The sequence below is a fragment of the Sinocyclocheilus grahami genome, unplaced genomic scaffold (assembly GCF_001515645.1).
Source record: "Sinocyclocheilus grahami isolate Dianchi unplaced genomic scaffold, SAMN03320097.WGS_v1.1 scaffold973.1, whole genome shotgun sequence".
Lineage (NCBI taxonomy): Eukaryota > Metazoa > Chordata > Actinopteri > Cypriniformes > Cyprinidae > Sinocyclocheilus > Sinocyclocheilus grahami.
The window spans coordinates 218,505-239,266 of record NW_015506152.1 but is presented as its reverse complement, the minus strand read 5'-3'; the positions used below and the strand labels follow the sequence as shown (position 1 = coordinate 239,266).

At 36.7% G+C, this 20,762-nt stretch overlaps 1 protein-coding gene across 1 annotated transcript in view; it reads right to left on the bottom strand.

Moving 5' to 3' along the window:
- Positions 1-235: 235 nt before the first annotated feature.
- LOC107565008 (low-density lipoprotein receptor-related protein 1-like) overlaps positions 236-20,762 on the bottom strand; it is a 64,940-nt gene continuing 44,413 nt past the window's right edge. Inside the window, exons 29-43 of the mRNA XM_016250192.1 lie at positions 19,617-19,754; positions 19,401-19,532; positions 18,855-18,974; positions 17,166-17,437; positions 13,806-13,984; positions 13,491-13,597; positions 13,282-13,401; positions 9,921-10,118; positions 9,482-9,643; positions 6,975-7,158; positions 6,110-6,208; positions 4,947-5,017; positions 4,375-4,468; positions 887-1,031; positions 236-555 (exon numbers count right to left, since the gene is read on the bottom strand). Coding sequence (XP_016105678.1) covers positions 415-555; positions 887-1,031; positions 4,375-4,468; positions 4,947-5,017; positions 6,110-6,208; positions 6,975-7,158; positions 9,482-9,643; positions 9,921-10,118; positions 13,282-13,401; positions 13,491-13,597; positions 13,806-13,984; positions 17,166-17,437; positions 18,855-18,974; positions 19,401-19,532; positions 19,617-19,754 — 2,162 coding nt within the window. The 3' untranslated portion in view covers positions 236-414. The remainder of the gene's footprint in view (positions 556-886; positions 1,032-4,374; positions 4,469-4,946; positions 5,018-6,109; positions 6,209-6,974; positions 7,159-9,481; positions 9,644-9,920; positions 10,119-13,281; positions 13,402-13,490; positions 13,598-13,805; positions 13,985-17,165; positions 17,438-18,854; positions 18,975-19,400; positions 19,533-19,616; positions 19,755-20,762) is intronic.

Below are 20,762 nucleotides of genomic sequence, written 5' to 3'. Positions count from 1 at the left end.
AAACATACAACAAACAGTTGGCATTACTGATGGAACAACATTTTTTCTCTATACATTTCATACAAAAATAAAAAAATGTCATTGTTCCAATCTCTTTTTTGACTCCATATTGCACAGAGGTAGTGGCTATCAAGGTAAAGGGGAGGTGACCTCAAAATTGAAACAAAAAACTCCCATCTTTTTGTAAAAAGAAAAAAAATGTATCTTTTGTTGTTGTGATGTTTTGTTGTGACCAGAGGAATTGTAAAAGAACAAAATATAATACTGCAATCACATACAAAAGTAGTCCTTCATTTTGTACATTTTATACAGTGTTAACACTTAATCATTGATTTTCTTTCTGTTCGTTTTCTTCTTCTTTTTCTCAAAAAGGCAAATGGTATTTTCCATGTATGGACCAAACTGATGGACAGTCTAAGCCAGGGGGTCCACCAGGGGCTCCTCGTCGCCCCGTGATAGCAGCTCCTTCTTCTCATCTGTACTGGCCAGGGAGTTGCGGCTGTTGTGAGCTCCCATGTACAGAGTAGCATACACAGGATTTGTGAAGTTGGTCGGCTACAAAAGAAAAAGTTGGAAATATATGGGATCAGACCGATTCTTTAGCTGAAAAAACACTTTTGTAACATTATAAATGTGTCATTTTACTGCCATCTATGATGAGTGATCGATTTCCTTGATGAATAAAAGTATTAATTTCTTTTTAAAATAAAATAAAAATATCTGCAACTTCCGGAACCCTACTGCTGCAATCCTTACAATAACTGGGCTCTGAGGAATTCACATGTTATGAAATGGATCAATGGAATTTTAAGTTTTCCTCTAATATTGTTTTAGAGTAGTGAAATAAAGCATCTTTTAAAATGTATGTAGTTTGCTGTCATCTTACTTTGTCAGGATCCAGTGTGAAGTCAGCATCCAACAATTCTCCAACGTCGTCATCTTGCTCTCCTTCATAAATTTTATAGGCTGGGTTCCCAATCTCAACATTCATAGCGCCATTTGTCATTCTCTGATGCTGAAAGCCTTTGGCTCTGCAGATACACAACATACAGTTTTTATTCAGAGGAAACGAGGTTGTGAGGTCAGTATTACACCATACAAAGCAGCACAAGGAGAAATACAGCCACAACACAGAGGGATGCCACTAACAGTCATTGGAACAAACTAAAATGAAACCATCATAAACCCAGCGTTTACCAAAATACATCATATATGTGTACAATTGTTTGCTTGTATCCACAATTTTAAAGGGTTAGTTCACCAAAAAATGAAAATTAGGCTGCGTCTTACTCACCCCCGAGGCATCCTAGGTGTATATGACTTTCTTCTTTCAGACGAATCCAGTCGGAGTTATATTAAAAATTGTGTTTGATCTTTCAAGCTGTTTAATGCCACTCAGCGGGTGTTGCATGCATCAGTCCAAAAGAACTTAAATAAAAATCGCCCATCCATTTAAAAAAAAGTGTCTCACACGGCTCCGGGGGGTGAACAAAGGCCTTCTGGAGCGAATCGATGCATTTTTGTAAGAAAAATATCCATATTCAAAACGTAATAATCACTTGAATGTAGCTTGCACTCACTGTTGTACACTGGAAGCAGTTCCGGGTGGATGACGTACGAGGTCAGCGTTGCGCATGCGCCGGTGAGTCTCGTGAAAACCAACGTTTGTTACTGTAACAGGAGCAAAGGAAGCAGTTTCCTTACTTTAGCAAAGGAAAACCAGTCTCCTCTTGGCTTATATCGAAATCCTCTGACATTCTTCTTTACAAATCCTCGTTTTGTACTTCTAATTCTTGACCGTTGTTTTGATCTCTCCGCTGCGCTTCTGCATTCGTCACTTCTGAGCGGCGCATGCGCAACGCCGACCTCATACGTCATCCGCCCGGAACTGCTTCTGTTTACAACAGTGAGCGCAAACTAGATTCAAGTGTATATTACTTTTTGAATATGGATATTTTTCTTACAAAAATGCATCGATTTGCTACAGAAGGACTTTGTTCACCCCCCGGAGCCGTGAGAGACACTTTTTTTATGGATGGGCGATTTTTATTTAAGTTCTTTTGGACTGAAGCAATGCAACACCCGCTGAGTGGCATTAAACAGCTTGAAAGATCAAAGACAATTTTTTATATAACTCCGATTGGATTTGTCTTAAATAAGAAAGTTATATACACCTAGGATGCCTCAGGGGTGAGTAAAACGCAGCCTAATTTTCATTTTTGGGTGAACTAACCCTTTAAGTCAACCAACTTGATTAATGATTAGAAAATTCGGATCATTTATTAAGGTACAAAAGTATGTGTACCAAAAGGGTTGGGCTGTATAACAGTTCCTCTGATCATTATTTACTCATCCTCATGTCGTTCCAAACCCATAAGACTTTAGTTCGTCTTCAAAACACAAATAAAGATCTATTTAAATGAAACGAGAGATTTCTGGCCCTCTTTTGAATGTCTATTTCACCCACACTTTGAAACTTCAAAAACAGTTTATAAATACATTGTACAAGTTTGAGCTTTCATTTACCACATTTGACGTGCTCTGTATATCCAGTATGTGTGTTGATCAATGTTTATGTAAATAAAAGCCTAAGTTAAATCTGTTCTCTTAGTAAGACACACCACTCGATTCATATAGATTACTTGCGTGGACTTTCATTGACGGGACATAAATCTCACAGGTTTTATTAAAAGTATCTTAATTTATTGCCAGCACCATCGCGCTGATATATAGCGCTGATGCACTTCAGGCGTCCCGAGTTCGAGTACCGGCTCACGGACCTCTCCCGATCCTTCCTTTTTGTTTAAAATATGAATGAAAATCTTATGGGTTTGGAATGACATGAGGGTGAGTAAATGATTTTAGGTGAACTAACCCTGTAATATACAGTAGTTCACTTAAATTCAACTGATGTGTGGTCACAAGCGTTTGATTATTGATATATGTATTTCACTACCGCTTTACATTGTTGTTCGTTAAAACAGGACAAACAGTGTCAGTGTCACAATTTCTTCAACTGACAATCAGCAATATCAGTTTTAATTTAGTTTAGTTATATAGTGACCTCATTCAATAGTCAAGTCCAGCTAAATCAATGCATTTTATTGAATATTAACTGAAACGCATTGAAGAGAAACTGTTTTTGCAGTGATGGCTCATTTGTTATGAATAATCAGATCTTTTCATTCACATCTATCAAGTTCTAAATAACATGAAAAATTGATCAAATGAGAAGTGCTTTTCATTTGTGAGTAATAAATTCACTATATTATACAATAAGGCATTACCACATTGTTTAATAACTAAGGTTATTGTAACTAAATCAATCTATCTTGATAAAACACTGGGTTTTGAATGCAGCACATGTTCAACAGATCAGTCCTGCTGAGAACCGATTGTAGATAATCATACAGTAATACAGCGGGACTAGTATGACTCTGTTGAAAACAATAGGTTCTCACAGTCAAGCACAATTACATCTATTTCTTTATTCTCGGTAGCAGATTATTGCCTTCTCATCAGAACAAGGCACAAACCACTTGTAGGGTTTAGTCAGGTGGTTTGACAGAAAGAGATCGGGTGAGACCATGAAGACAACAAGAACACTTGGACCACAATTCTCCAAACCAGCAAGAAAGATGGACAGAATGGGGGAGAGACAAAATAAAGACATAATGGACAAAGACCGTTACCGCGGTCGTTTGGAGCGGGATTTGCCAAGCCTACGGAAAAGAGCAGATGCGATTTACCAAGAAAGAAGGAGAGAAAAGAGGTGTTTTGAGGATGGGAAGTTGCTTATATTTCAAATTCTGAACAGTAGAACACTTTAAAGAGGTGAAAATCTTTTGAAAAAGAGCAGAAGTACAATTGTATCATATACTCACCCTCTCATTCTTTTTCTGTACCACAATACTGCTCCTCCAATCAGCAACACCAGCAGTATCAGTAAAACCAATGGAATAACTATTGAAGCTGTTCCTAAAAGAAACCGACATTAATATCATAAGTTTTATTTCGATTTTGGAGAATATTCTATTACACCACCATCAAAATTATGATAACACTTTACAATAAGGTTCATTAGTTAACTACTTTAACATGAACTAAGCATTAACAAAAGTTCTACAGCATTTATCGATCAAAGTTATTATTTCTAAAGACATAATGGACAAAGACCGTTACCGCGGTCGTTTGGAGCGGGATTTGCCAAGCCTACGGAAAAGAGCAGATGCGATTTACCAAGAAAGAAGGAGAGAAAAGAGGTGTTTTGAGGATGGGAAGTTGCTTATATTTCAAATTCTGAACAGTAGAACACTTTAAAGAGGTGAAAATCTTTTGAAAAAGAGCAGAAGTACAATTGTATCATATACTCACCCTCTCATTCTTTTTCTGTACCACAATACTGCTCCTCCAATCAGCAACACCAGCAGTATCAGTAAAACCAATGGAATAACTATTGAAGCTGTTCCTAAAAGAAACCGACATTAATATCATAAGTTTTATTTAGATTTTGGAGAATATTCTATTACACCACCATCAAAATTATGATAACACTTTACAATAAGGTTCATTAGTTAACTACTTTAACATGAACTAAGCATTAACAAAAGTTCTACAGCATTTATCGATCAAAGTTATTATTTTCAACATTTACTAATGCATTATTAAAATCAAAAGTTGCACTTGTTAACATTAGTTGATGCACTGTGAATTAACATGAACTAACAATGAACCACTGTATTTTCATTAACAAACAATAATACTGAAATAAATGTATTGCTCATTGTTTGTCCATGTTAGTTTATACATTAACTAACATTAACTAATGAAACCTTATTGTAAAGTGTTACCAAAAATATATATATGTTTAACAAAACCCTTACCAGTAATGACACCTATTGGCCTAACATGTTTCTATTAGTTGTAGAATCGAAAAATGGACTTACGGCCACTGGATTCAACATTTTCAATGGGAGCAGGATTCTCACAGCGATGACCCTCCCATCCAAGAGGACATCTACATGAAGAAACAAAGGAATTTAACATATGTATATATGAACTAAACCAAAAACGGCTATACGCCCATATTTTGTAGCAGCTACTTAATGATCAATGCTGTTGCTAATAAATTCTCACATGGTTACAGTCATAGTGCCATGAGGAGCTGAATGGTGGAGTTCTTGAGAATTACCTTTATTATCTTAAATGTTATGGAGTGTGAAATGGCAGGATCCTGCAGTTTTTAAAATGTGGTCCACTAACCAAGCTTGTTAACCCACATGGCATCAACTATGTGAGCTATGCCTAGGATAGAGGTGATGTGTGTGTTTTTTCCCCTGGTGAGCTGGGAAAGAATAAAGGCCTAAGCATTGACCCTTGTGGTACCTCAGTGGCAAAGGTGCATGGTGATGAATAAGAACCTGTCCAGATAACATGATGTTGTACAGGTAGCAACTAACATAGAAATCCCAATGTCTGCTGGTCTAGAAATCAGACTCTGTGATTGATAGTGTCAGCATAACTGCAACAAACTATTTCTATGCATCAGTCTGTCTATTATATTCCAGTCAATGATTTGCTACACAAACCTGATTGAAGAACAGACAGCAGCATCAACAGAATGACTGACAGAGGACAAGCAACACAGCTTTAGCAATGAATGGAAGAAATTAGGTTTCATACTGTATATCAGAAGCCAGGAAATTGGTTTTCTCGGAGTTTTGGGATTATGCATGCTATCTTCATCTGAAGAAACCACGTAGATTGAATAAAATAATTTGGAGTGGTAGTGGATATGACTGCGTGCTCAAGTGGTACTATTGAGTATGTTTAGGTTATATGACTTGCAGTGCTGTTATCGTTAACTAAAATACACCATTATAAATGGTTTTCAGTAATTAAAATAAAGCTGAAAATGAAAAATAAATAATATAATAATAAATATTAGAAGAAAATCTTAAACTTGAAAAACTTAAATGAAAAATGTAAATAAGTTTAAGTACTAAAATTGAAATAAAAATAAAAAAGATAAAAACAATAAAAGCTATCATTCAAAATATTAATGAATACTATAACAATATATAAATGAGACTAAAATAACACAGCTTACTTGCACTGTGGGAGGTTTGAGGCACTAAGAGAGCACTGCCCATTAGCACAGTACCCTTCACATGTATAACAGCTTGGCTGGATTCTGCCACTGGTACACCTGCAACACAAACGCATTATATAGTTTCACTTACATAAGATTTAGTCAATAAAAAAACAGGGCAACTAAAAACATATTGTTGGGAAAGCATTATGAACATTAAACGTTTCCAACCATCAAGGTATGTGTTAGGAGAGAACAACACTGCTGCAGTGCAGTTGCTTTTATCCACTGTGAAATGCCATTGTCTCAATATGACAGGGGAGGAGTTGAGAAGTAAGAGGGTGCTGTCAGATCCAGTTGTTCCAGTAGTGACTCCAAGCATCAAATTGAGCCAACGATATTAACAAAAGACGCAAGCAAACAGATGCTGCGAGTGAAAAGATGTAGGATGCCCTTTTGGCGAGTGCAGAGTATTATATAAGGAATGGACGGGGCCAATAGCCTGCACTGGCCAATAGCGTGCTGCAGGGATGACTTTTTTTTGTAAGCCAAAACCTGGAAACAAGTTTTAGCATTTACAGATCTATCATCCTGAAACAATGGACTTTTTGAGAGAGTTTTTTTGGTTAAATGCCCGAAATAAGGTAGGTGTTTAACACAAGTTTAAGATATTTTCAGAATGTTATACTACATAACACCTCACTCTTGATTTAAACGTTAGGTTAAAGGGCTTCATGATTGGCCACACAATAGCTACTTCCTAAAGTAAGATGTCAAATGAGCCAAGTGAAAGAGAACTGAGATTTAGAAAGTAAATGGATCAATTTGAATTGTATGTAGCCCTAACATATGTATACGTGTACTAGAGTATGAGATTGTGTACCTGCATGTAACGTCTCCATGTGGCTGGTAGATGTTGGTGGGAATACACTTGCCATCACGGCAATAGTGACACTTGTCCACTTCACAGTTGTTGCCGATGAAGCGTGGAGGGCAGCGACATTGTCTCGACCCATCGCTGGACTGCATACATGTCCCTCCATGGTCACAGAATCCATCACATGACCCTGTTAGAAAAGTAGAGAACACCGTTTAAAACCCCGCTTCATCTGAATTAGTTTCTTCATCACGGCTTGAAGACCACCTTTAGATCTGGTTCACATTACTACTGTTCTTGTATATTGTATTTTGTATTGTATACTGTTTTATGCATGCATTATGATAGAATCCTTAGTTAATATGAACTCACACATAACATGTTTGGTATCTGAGCTCCAAATTACGTTTCCTATTTGTTAATTTACATGACATTTTGCTAACTCTGTGACATATTAGTATTATACGAATCTTGAAGATTCAATCCAGTTACATGTGCAAAACACCATGCTAGAGACAAAAGATCGTAACATTTCCCTCCAAAGGTACCATTCCTCATTGGCTCCCTCAAATCCTGAGGGTGTGACATCCTCACACTTTATAGATCACTGATCACCAGATAAGCCCGGTTCTTTTAGATTCTGAGAAGATGAGGATGCTGAGCTAGAAGTCTTCAAGGACCCATAACTTTGTGCCAGGCTGCGGCCTCGTCTTTCCATTCACCAAAGGTCCTCGGATCTCAGCTGATGTCTCTCTAGCTCTCGTCTCTCATCACTTTCCATCTGGGAGAAAACTCTCCCGACCACCACAGAGTCAGAATAACATCTTTTGGAGTTCATCACTCTTCAAACCCGGAAGAACGTGATCGCGACTCTGACACCACCGAACCTCAAAACCATCAACACTTTCATCTGAGACTGCATCCGGACGCTCATTCAACAGCCAAGGCAATGCAAGTATCGTACATTTAACTAAACGAAACAGAGGTTTAGAATAAGCTGTAGACCCGTTCCTGAGGGTGTGACATCCTCACACTTTATAGATCACTGATCACCAGATCAGCCCGGTTCTTTTAGATTCTGAGAAGATGAGGATGCTGAGCTAGAAGTCTTCAAGGACCCATAACTTTGTGCCAGGCTGCGGCCTCGTCTTTCCATTCACCAAAGGTCCTCGGATCTCAGCTGATGTCTCTCTAGCTCTCGTCTCTCATCACTTTCCATCTGGGAAAAATCTCTCCCGACCACCACAGAGTCAGAATAACATCTTTTGGAGTTCATCACTCTTCAAACCCGGAAGAACGTGATCGCGACTCCGACACCACCGACACCACCGAACCTCAAAACCATCAACACTTTCATCTGAGACTGCATCCGGAAGCTCATTCAACAGCCAAGGCAATGCAAGTATCGTACATTTAACTAAACGAAACAGAGGTTTAGAATAAGCTGTAGACCCCGTTGTTAAACGGCACTGATGGTTTCACTCAGGTGGTTAACTGACTCATTTTCCGTAACTGCATTCTCTGGTTTCTCGAATGGTTTCATTCATCCACTTTTACTTCCCCATGTATTAGGGCTGCACAATTAATCAAATTACTAATCACGATTACAATTATGGATGCCACAATTACGTAATCATTCAAAGCGGCAATTAATCGTTCAAAGTCCACTTATGTTATTCTGCATGCTTAAGATATGTTTTTTTCTTTCTACATGTTATCTTAAGGGTTTTTCCATTGTTTTAGTTTTAGTATAACATTATAATACCATTCATATATTTACTTTTTTTCTAATTTAAAGAAGAAACCAATCCGATGTATATTTGACATTTGAGGCTTAATACTGTAGAAAAGCACTAAAGGTTTTTCAGTCTTGTCAGTTTTCAGCATTCAGCTTGTTTATTTTCATATAAAAATATGGCATGCAGTTGCATCAAACAATTGTATAAACATCATTCAAATGTAAATTGTGATAATCGTAATTAATAATCACAATTACAATTTCAAGGGAACAATCGACAATTATGATTTTTCATATTTCAATTGTCATAATCGTGCAGCCCTACCATGTATGAGTGATTGTATGTTTGTTTCGATTAGTTATGTGTTAGTGTTTAGTTAATAAAACTTTTGTGCACAAATTACATGAGTTTCTGGTTCTGTTTGTGAATAGTGTCCCTTTTATGATCCGATCTATAGCTACATGCTCTGATGCACTAGTACTGTAAGAAAGTTATTTTCTGTGGACACGAAAATATCCTTTCTTAGAGTTGATATGAAAAATTATACTGAATCGCTGGATGGACAGATTAGATAATTGTAATATTAATTCTGCTACAGTTACTACTGGCAGCTGAGGTAAATAATTGTAATTAATTATAATTCATTGTAATTATTTATATACATTTCCCTTTTGAGGTTATTTGCTACACATTTGTCCAATGGAAACGTTTGGAAAGACCTAAACATTAACTCATTTGATTTCCACAGGCAGTAGAAGGGGCTGTAATACTTACGATATTGACATTGGTCTCCCAGGAAGTCTGCAGGGCAGCTGCAGGTGGGCTGGTTTCCACGATTAACTGTGCAGTTTCCTCCATTCTTACAGTAGTTCTCGCATGTGCGCTGGTTACAGTTGGGTCCTGTGAAGCCTGCCAGACAACGGCAAGTCGGAGCTCCTAAAAATATTTTAAGAGAAGTTATTTTTGTGTTATTAATATTATAATAACATAATATGCCTTTTAAATACATATCGTGGCGAGCCAGCCATGCAAATGTTAACATCGCCCCTTAACCACCACAATAAACATGGAAGTGGAGAGATCGAAGAGACAGGTGAGCCCAGGAGCAGGTGAACAATGTCTCCCAGGATTCACTAACATGCTGAACAGCAGTTTAATGTAAGATTAGACATGTGAGACGATATTTAAAGCCCATATATTTGTGATGCTGTACCTGTGGGTGATGCGGTACACGTTCCTCCGTTCTGGCAGAACTCTTTGCACTGGTTTAGCTCACATCTCTCTCCTCCATAGTTTGGCTGACAGCGACACTTGGGTTGTTTTCTGGCATTCAGGACACAAGTTCCACCATTCAGACAAAGCAGGTTACAGGTGCCACTCGGAGCTGAGGGAAGACAAAGAAACAGATAAAAACAGCATTAACTATTTTATTTATTTTTTTTATAAAAGTTAAACCCAAGTGAACAATCCATTTTATTTCCACAATGTTACATTTCAGAGTAAAACATAATATTCAACCACAATAAAATGCAGAATGGAACTTCACTTGATAGCTATTTTTTGACGATTAAACGGAACCCGTGACATTGACATTGCTGAGCTGTTTGAGCTACAGGAACACTATTGTCATCGGCACTCCAAGCACAGATTCACTTCTTTATCTTCTCTCTGTCACGGTACAGTGTGATAAGCGCACGACGAAGACGAAGAAGAATGCAAATAATCTTTAATATAAACCACACAGAAGGAATCCACAGAAGGTAGGCAGTAACACACGCACAACTCAACTTTAACACTGGACAAGGACAGAATGTACAGACTTGACTAAATATAGGGGAGCTTGATGAGGGACAGACAGGTGAGGAGGATGAACTAATAATGACATAACGAGAACAGGAACATAACCAAATATGGGCACAAGAGAGAGAAAACACAACAAACAGTCTATGGGGTGTGACACTCTCTGCATTAAAATCCTTTCAATAGCAATCACTACTATTAATTCTGCCAAAGAAGGGTAGGCGATATATCCAAAATCTTATTTCACGGTATGATAATTTTTATTTCATGATAACGATATATATTCTGATTTAGCTATTTTTATTTTATTTTAGTTATTAAAACAAGAACAAAGAAGTAAATTACAAACAATAGGACAAATAGCACAAAGACACAAATGAAATACACTTTAAGTGTTTCAGCTGTATTAGTTTTACTTAACATGTAGTAATAAATTCTACAGAAATTGAATAATCAAGTGTAAAACTAAAACACTGTATGAATCAAATACGAACTGATTCTAATTAAAGATCCGAAAGTGATTCAGTCAAGAGCAGTGAATGATTTTCTCTCTTTTGTTGTTTGATTAACATTAATGACACAGACAGCAGCAGGTAAATTAGGCTGCTGTCCCTTTAAGACCGACTGCACAGATCGTATACTGAAATGCATCCGGTTTTCACTGTTTTCATTTAAGACATAACTGACTGTGCTTACTTGAATATTCTGCACGACGGGCATTTATACATAATTGTGCGTGAATTCAGCCATTCAAGCACAATAAGATGTAAAAGAGATCTGAATTTGCGATCACATGCTGTCAGAGAGAGTGCAGCTTTCTGTGTGCATGCTTCGGGTATCCGTTTGTACCGTCATCACGACATATACCATCATATTGCCCAGCCCTACTGTCACAATTGACAAAATTCACACATTTATCATCCTCAAGATCAACTGGGCAACTTCCTTGAGGAGCTTGACATGTTGCAGTCCTCCATCCTTGAGGATGGAACTTTGCTGGTGGTTTTTGGTCATTTCAAAAGCCACCTAGACAAACCTCAAGCAGCTGAATTCCTAGCCCTTCTGGAGACCTTACAAGACAGCACACCTGTGTGCAGTGTTGGGGGTAACGCATTGCAAGTAACGCGAGTTGTGTATTTAGAACACTTTTTTTCAAGTAACTAGTCAAGTAACGCATTCCTTTTCATTAACATTAAAACTATCTGAGTTACTTTTTCAAATAAGTAACACCAGTTTCTCTGATTTCCTATGTACTGTGACTGACAGCTCTCCTGTCCGCATTTTGAGAAAGATCAGGAGTCAACGTTGTGTGAACATCATGTTACTGTAGATCTAGACTAAATGTCAACATGCATTTACTCATCTCACTTAAACAGAAACAGATTCAGCATTCCTCAAAATCAATAAAAACCGTGAAATGCAAACTCAGAATATGACACAAACCTGCAATAATTAAATATGTTAAATAACACAAATATCCTTTATGTATTAAATCCCATTTTATTAACCAATGTCTTTGCTGATGACCTTCAATGATCCAATTCAAATATACTAATAAGCAAAAATGACTTTAGATAAACAAACATCTTAAAACATCTTTTTTACATAAAAATAAACAAGCAAGCCAGGCCAGATGAGAAAAAGTAATGCAGATGTAACGTAACGCATTACTTTCCATACAAAGTTATGCGATTAGTTTATTTTTAAGGAGTAACACAATATTGTATTGCATTACATTTAAGAGTAACTTTCCCCAAAACTGCTTGTGACACACAACTAGACCTCATCCTTACCCATAACTTTATCACTAACAACCATCTTGTCACTCACTCACATTTCTCTGTCCACTTATTTTCTGGTTTTCTGTCATTCTCCTTTCATGCTCTCCACTGGCAACGACTCCACTGTAATGCCCTTTTTTGCCAGAAAGTATCTTCAAACTGCCAAAGATGGCCCACGTCACACCTCACTTGGTCTCACTACGCGTTTCTGCCTGCATCCAATTCAAGGCTTTGCCACTGGCCTTCAGAACTGCCACTTCCAGTGTACTCCTACAAGCACATGCTCACTCCTGCAATTTACCTTCGGTGAACTGGAAGTGCCTAGCTGTTCCTTCACAATGAGAAACAAAAACACTTTCCATTCTTCTGCGGTGGAACAAACCACCCTCCATCCAATCTGCTGAAACCGACATTCAACCGACAACTCTTCTCAAACTATATTTACAGTGGAAATGATGTGCATGTATGGGAACTACAATTATTTTGCAATTTTGTTTTATTTCCAAACGATTATATTATTCTGGCAGCTTTGACTAGGTGGACTAGTGTTATTCTGGATCTAATGTGTCCTCCCTCCTGTTACTGACTCATACAGCACTGAATAGCACAGGAGCATGCACAGTTAAAGTGACGTGAAGCCAAGGATGGTGTCCCAAACTCGGAATTTGTGCTATGCATTTGACCCATCCAAGTGCACACACACAGCCAGAGCAGTGGGCAGCCATATGTTGCTGCACCTGGTGAGTTGGCGATTCGGTGCCTTGCTCAGGGGCACCTCAATCGTGGGTAATGAGTGCCTGTACTGATACTTAAACCCGCGACCTTCGGGTTACATTTGTTCATTGAGATGTTTTGTCCTTGGCTCTAATGTTCTTTTTCCGTTAAGGGTTTTCAGTACAAAATAAATAATAATTCATGAAAATGTAATTCCTCTCAATTGCTCCAGTTGTTTGAGGAATAATAGGCATGTGAATGTACAGGGAATGACTCAACTGTTTTTAACGCTGGAGACAGCTATGACTGGATCTGTCCCGTTCAGTCTGACGCTCCCGATAACAGAGAGTTTGGCATCAGCCCAGTACAGACGCTCATTGAAGTAATCCACAGCTAGACCTGGCGAACAAACCCAACAGAAGTCATGTTACGGCTGTCACAGGTGCTTGAATCCGTGTGTGCGGTGTTTGATTCACATGAAGACTGACCTGTGGGCCACTGGATGTTTTCATGCACCAGCGTCTCCCTCATGGTGCCGTCCATAGCGGCCGTCTCGATCTTAGGGTGGTTTCCCCAGTCGGCCCAGTACATGATGCTTCAAGAATTAAAGGTTTACATACAGTAGTTTCAATACAAAGCCAAATACGTATTTCAGTAGTGTTAACCCTAACAGCATCATTGACTTAGCAAATACCACTAATGAATGAAATGTTGTGAAGGCAAAACTATACAGACACAACCAGAGCTAGAGCTGATGCTAAAGAATGCTGGGGAAGCATCCTTTCTGTTGATTATCTGCTCACCCTCTCGGTGGGTCCACCACGATGGCGTAGGGCTCGTCAATCATGCCTGAGATGAGCGTCTTGCGATTGCGTCCGTTCATCTGAGCCACTTCGATGACATCACGACCCGAGTCCGTCCAGTAGATGTTGTTGGCCACCCAGTCCACAGCAATCCCACGAGGCATCTTCAGACCAGGGATCTACAACAAACCAAAGCTTACTACATTTATCCCTTGTGCTAAAGTCATTCTTAGTTTACTCTGCATTCAGTTATATTTTGCATGTTTGTGGGACTTTTTCTCATTTGAAATATTGCTGTTACTTTTTGTTAATATTACTTTGTCAGTGCCAATAAAAGGTCATATTACTGTAAAAATGTCCTCTAAAATATTACTATTACTTCAATGTTATCACCCAAAATCAAGAAAATGGGCAAACACAACAAACATTGGTTTATTTTATTTCACATGCACTGTAAATTAAATATCTATTGAAATTATTATAATTTTTTTATCATGACTATATGGTGGCCGAGAAGTGCAAAACAAATCACAATTCTGAAAACAAAATAACAAATTACAAACGCAAATGCAAATCTAAAAAACAAATTAACAATTCAGAAAACACAACAACAATTCCGAAAACATTATAACAAGTCAGAAAACACAACAACAAATCAGACAAACCAGAAGAGGTAGGTAAAGTTTGAGACAGCGCCATTGGTTTGAGGATAAATTACTTACCGCTGACTGGACGAGACATCTGTCAATCAAGTTATACAGGAATAACAGTAGACTTGCGGTAGAAAGTTTGGAGATGGTATTAAAGTAGCTCTGTTTAAATGTATTGTATGAATTGCCCTTACTATGGAATAAAAAAATATGCATACATTTACAACACTGTACTCTGTATTATATTACCTTTGAATCAGAATACAAAAAACTAGTTAACGCTATTGCGAGGGTGTTTCTAATACAGCGTCTGGGAGTGATGTAAATTTGACGGTTCTCTCTTCTGACTGCCGTTATCAGTATCTCTCTCATTTTTTTTATTATTGTTATAAGTCCTGAAAATACTATTGTTGGTTTTTATAAAGATATTAATTTTAATAATGCATGCATAAACACACTTCCCATCACGAATCTGTTTCTTAACAAATTTATTACATATTTTAAATTGCTTAATTTCTTTTTTACTTTTATTCTCCTTGGCCATTTATTCTGCATTTCTTTTTCCCCATCACTTTGTATTAGGATTTTTCAATTTTTTCATGAAGTCATGAAAACACTCTTGCGGAGTATTTGTTTTGTTATTTGAGCAAATGGGAATGAAAAAAAAAAATGTAGGAGAATTTAAAGGGGAGAATATAAATACAAAATATTAAGAGTTGAACAGTCTTTTTATTAGGAAAATTAAACAAATTGAATTATATCCAACAGCATTAAGACAAAAGTAGAAAATGGCCTTATAGAACATGCAAATTGATTATCTGTCAGTAGGAGGCGCTTTTGGAACAGTTTCCCTCGTAACAGCTGTACACAAAAGTGACGTGACATGTGGCCAAAAGCTGTGCAGCTCTCATAAACGCTACTTTATCAGGCATTATAATTTAGATGAGATGAAAATGACATTGAACGTAGGCCTGGGCAATAAAACAGTATCGATATTTATCGACGGTACACCTTCTTCGATATCGATATAAAAAATGTTCGATATAGTGCATGATATAGGCACGCGCTATGAGTGACGCAGACAGCACACACAAACACGAACACATGCTGAATTGAGTGCTGTGCCTGCCTGTGATGAGGAGATTGTGAATAAAACAAATTAATATTAGTCGAATTTAAAATAAAGGTGAAAACTGAAACCAAACCATTCACACAGAATGCATATTCAGCGCATTTTTTAGATGAAAAACATTTTTTACTGCTGCACTCGCGTCTCACACAAGAGATGTAGCCATGCAAAGTTAAAACAGTTTAAACTTTTAGAAAACATGTCACAAATTTGTGGAGGTTTATTTCTTTTCACTGCGTCTCATATGCTTTTAAAGGCAATCTGTGTGATGGTCGATTTGGCTCTTTGTATTAAGCAATGCATAAATACATGATGCTGTTTTGTTCATAATTGTTTATGCAATTTATGAAATTATATTTGATTTATATGAGTTAATTTAGACATAATGCATGTTTTTTTATAGACAGTTAAATCTTTGAGTTGACCATTTAAATGTGCTGCATTATTTTGCTCATTGCGCCCTCCTGTGGCCTTCGGAGACAAGCCAAAATTTCCTTAAGACCTATTTAATCTACATAAAAAAACATTAGAAATTAGATATTTGTTGATTTTTATTGTGTGTTTGACTGTTAAAACTAAAAAAATATTTGTTGTTTGTCTCAATAAATTGGGTTAATTTAAAAACACAGTGGTTAAATTTAAAAAAAAATGTCTATTACTCTTTGTTTTAAAAAAGGTTATAAAAAATGTAAATAATTATCGATACCAAACGATATGAAACATTATATCGTTGATACATTTTTTAGCTATATCGCCCAGCCCTAATTGAACGTTAGGTCCGCAGTGACCTATACTTGGATTTGTCATTGTGTTTTCTGACTTATTTTGTTTTCGGATTTGCCGTTGTGTTTTTTGACTTGTTATAATGTTTTTGGAATTGTTGTTGAGTTTTCTGAATTGTTATTTAGTTTTTTAGATTTGCATTTGCTTTTGTAATTTGTTTTCAGAATTGCGATTTGTTTTGCACTTCTCGGCCACCATATGACTGCCATGACTCTCATCCCTTAAAATAAATAAAAAAAATGCATTAAATACACTTTATGCATTTAATGCATACATAAATAAATCAAGTTTGAGATAAAAGAGACAGATATTAATCAGTGTTTTTGAGCTAATTTATTTATTTATTCATTATTTTATTTCAGTTTTAGTTTTAGTACATTGTTAAACTAAATTAAAATGAGAAAGGTTGCCTGGCAACCAGCTGAAATAAAGTTTGTTTTCATTTAATTTAATTCAATACTTGTTTTATTATTATTTTTAATATTATTTTTAAAAGTTTTTTTAAGTTTATTTTCTGTGAATGTGTGAGACTTCTTATTCATAACTAGAAGGATAACAGTAAATGAAAAACTATTTGCACTACAGACTAGTGTGTGTTCATTATTACAATAACACATTTTGAAAAAAATGATATAACTGGTTTGCAATATCAAGCAGCAAAACAGACTGTTTTCATACAGGTTAAATAACTGAAAGCGGAGGAGACTGGAAGTCATATTTGAGTCATAAATGACGGCACCTCTCTAAAGTAAAAAATAAAGGTGGACATGTGCTGTTATGTCACTGAGCAGCACTGACCTCTAGATCAGTAACTCTGGAATCGGTTTGTCTTCGGTTGCGGTTTGAGTTCGGCGAGGCGGGTCCAGGAGAAGGCTGCTCGAAAGAGGAGATTCTGCCAGTGTGCCAGTTGGTCCAGAAGATCCGTTTGGATTTGATGTGCAGGTCCATGGCATCGATCCGTACATTGGCATCTCCTTGGAAGGCCTGTTCATATATCCAGTTTTGCATTCCAGGATACAAACTGCGAATTTCATTATCATCTGCCACGTACAGAGCCTGTTTGTCACTGCCTAGAACGACAGATAGAGGGCGTCACAGCAGAATGACAGAAAGAAACTGTAATACCGAAATCATATTTACTCAATGTAAACAAATGTAGAACTTAATCTGCATACTCTCATAAACTGGTATGTAAAATAAAGAAAATCTCAACTCTCAACTATAATATCCCACAGCAATATATTTAATGTTGGATATATAGTACATCCAACTTTACCTGCATACATTCAGTATATTCTCATATATTGAGATATACTATACATTATACTGCACAGCTCTCTATATAAAGTTGTATATATAGTACATCAAACTTATATATAAATAAATTTGATGTACTATATATACAACTTTATACATACATTATAGTATATATATAACAGCTAGAACACATTGACCAGCACAAAGGTAAGATCGGGTCTCCAGCACATATGACTCGATTACATTTAACAGCCTTTAATTAAATGCATTCTGCAGCATATGAGCGCAGATGATTCGTGCTTTGATGTTTTGTTATATAATGCAGTGACAATCATTTTAAAGTGTTCTTTATGCGTATGCATACGGCATCATATGTTTGCACTAGTCACCTTAAGTAAACTACCCAACTGGTCATTTTATAAACGTTAACATTTAATGAAAATACCAGTATACTTTAATGTTATAAACCCATGCACCTGCAACAACTTACTTGTTCATTTGTTTTACATATTACAGTGTGTGTGTGTGTGTGTGTATTTGCACACACGAGCATTATAGTATATATATATATATATATATATATATATATATATATATAAACCTTATATAACTTTATATTGTTGCAAATAATCTATATTATCGATCAGCTTACTTCATTTATTCCTTGTGCTAAAGTCATTCTTAGTTTACTCTGCACTGTTATTCAGTTATATTTTGCATGTTTGTGGGACTTTTTCTCATTTGAAATATTGCTGTTACTTTTTGTTAATATTACTTTGTCAGTGCCAATAAAAGGTCATATTACTGTAAACATGTCCTCTAAAATATTACTATTACTTCAATGTTATCACCCAAAATCAAGAAAATGGGCAAAAACAACAAACATGGGTTTATTTTATTTCACATGCACTGTAAATTAAATATTTATTGAAATTATTATTATTTTTTTATCATGACTGTACGGTGGCCGAGAAGTGCAAAGCAAATCACAATTCTGAAAACAAAATAACAAATTACAAACGCAAATGCAAATCTTAGATCAGTTAAGATCTGCTAAATATGACTATAAGGCAGATATTAAGAGTATATTATGATATTGATATTGATATGAAGATATTTTAATAATTAACATCAGGATTTTCTGTAAAACTGCCTTGAAACAATATGTATTGTGAAAACCGGTACAAATAAACTTGGCTTGACTGACTGTTGCATTAGTTTGAAACGTACTGTCCGCCTTGCAGGTGTCGTTCACTTTGATGAAGTTCTTGGAGCAGCTGCATTTGTGGGAGCCTTTAGTGTTGTTGCAGATGTGAGAACAGATCCCGAACTGCTTGCACTCGTTCACATCTGTTGAGAGAGAATAATGACAACACGGACAGGCACAAAAACATTAGATGCATAAAGTGAATCTCACAATCGCCTCTGCTGAATGATTATATGATGCATTCATTCGGGTTTGGTTTGGTGTTGCAGGAGCAGGTTTGTAATTAATACAAGAAAAAGGGATTCTTTTTTAATCCTAATTTTGTGTTTATGGTTGTTTTTAGAGGATTAATTGAGCTGTGCTCTAGTTTTCTTGTCATTATTGGTGTTTGATTAATAATCCCTAAAGAATATGTGATCTGTAGGAGATTGAAAGTAAATTCCTTGTGCTTTCTTTTGTTTGAACCCGTCATTAGTTACTAAAGCAATACAAGGGTTTAAAGCTTTATCAGCTATTGAAGAGCATGTTTATGTATTAATAGCCGTATATTGTGTGTGCTGTACCGGTACCTGTGCAGGTTTGCGGGTGTGTTTTCTGGAAGCCGGGTTTGCAGGAGCAGAACAAGTCGGTTCTGTTCACCACACAGTGACCTTCATCTCCACACATACTGCGGTTGTTACGGCATTCATTTAGACCCGAATCTGTTCAGAGACACAGAACAACACAAACACGTACTCAGTGTCCCTCAATCTTTCAGTTTTGACAAAAAAACCCGACAAACTCACCTTTCTTGTTGCAGCTGATCTCATCAGAGCCGTAGTCCTCACAGTCATTGAAGAAATTGCAGCGGAGGTTAATGCTTATACACTTTCCAGTGCTGCATGTAAACTCACTCTTCCCACAGACTGCAGGCGCAGGAGTTTCTGTCAGGAAACAGAGACAAATTCACTTCAACTGACAATTGCTAGCATAATCAGTGACTCATTCTCAGGAAACGGCTTCATTTGTGTCCTCATGTCTGCCTTCTGATATAATTAACAGGATGCTGATCTTAGTCACGTTATTTGATATATCGAACTCTTTCTTGTGTGTAATGCTGAAGAAGAAAAGTTTCACTTTTAAATGTTTTCACATGGTATTATCATCCAGTTTTGTCCTCAGTAAATGTCAACTGGTTATACTGAATAATAATAATAATAATAATAATAATGTGCCAACATTCTGCTTTTATTGGAATTAAAATGTCATGCTTTCATTGCCATTATGCATTCTTGCATTAAAATAAATAAATAAATAAAAGAATGAATCTGTGAGTTATGCGGTGTCATTTCCACCTGGGGTAATAATAATAATCTCAGCATCTGAAGATGATATCATTTGGTAGGCTTCTTTTACAGTCTTTTTAATTTCATTGTTTGCACTGTTGTTACATGTTGTCAGCCTCGTCAATCTCAATATTTCAACTCTGTTTTTTTACATCAGATTTTTTCTAGGCATAAAGTCACTGAAACATATTCACTGTGACCAGGGGCGCCGCTAGCAATTTTGGGCCCTATGAAAGAATATGAGGTTGGGACCCCTACCGCACCAAACATACACTATATTGCCCAAAGTATTGGGAAAACTCAATAAAACTCATCACCCAACACCAATGACTTGTACATATGCGTACAATCATTTTAGACACTTCCAAAATTGTGGCAACAAAGATGGAAATGCGATTTTTAAATATATGAATTATGTTTCCATCTTTGATGCCACAGTTTTGGAAGTGCCTTTTTCTGTTCTAAAGAAGGGGGTGTCCCAATACATTTGTCCATATTTATGTACAAATCATTGGTGTTTGGTGATGAGTTTTTGGCTCAAGGTCTGCATTTAAAGTCACAGCAGAGGTGTTCAGCTGGGATTAGGACTTGGCTTTCTGCAGACCA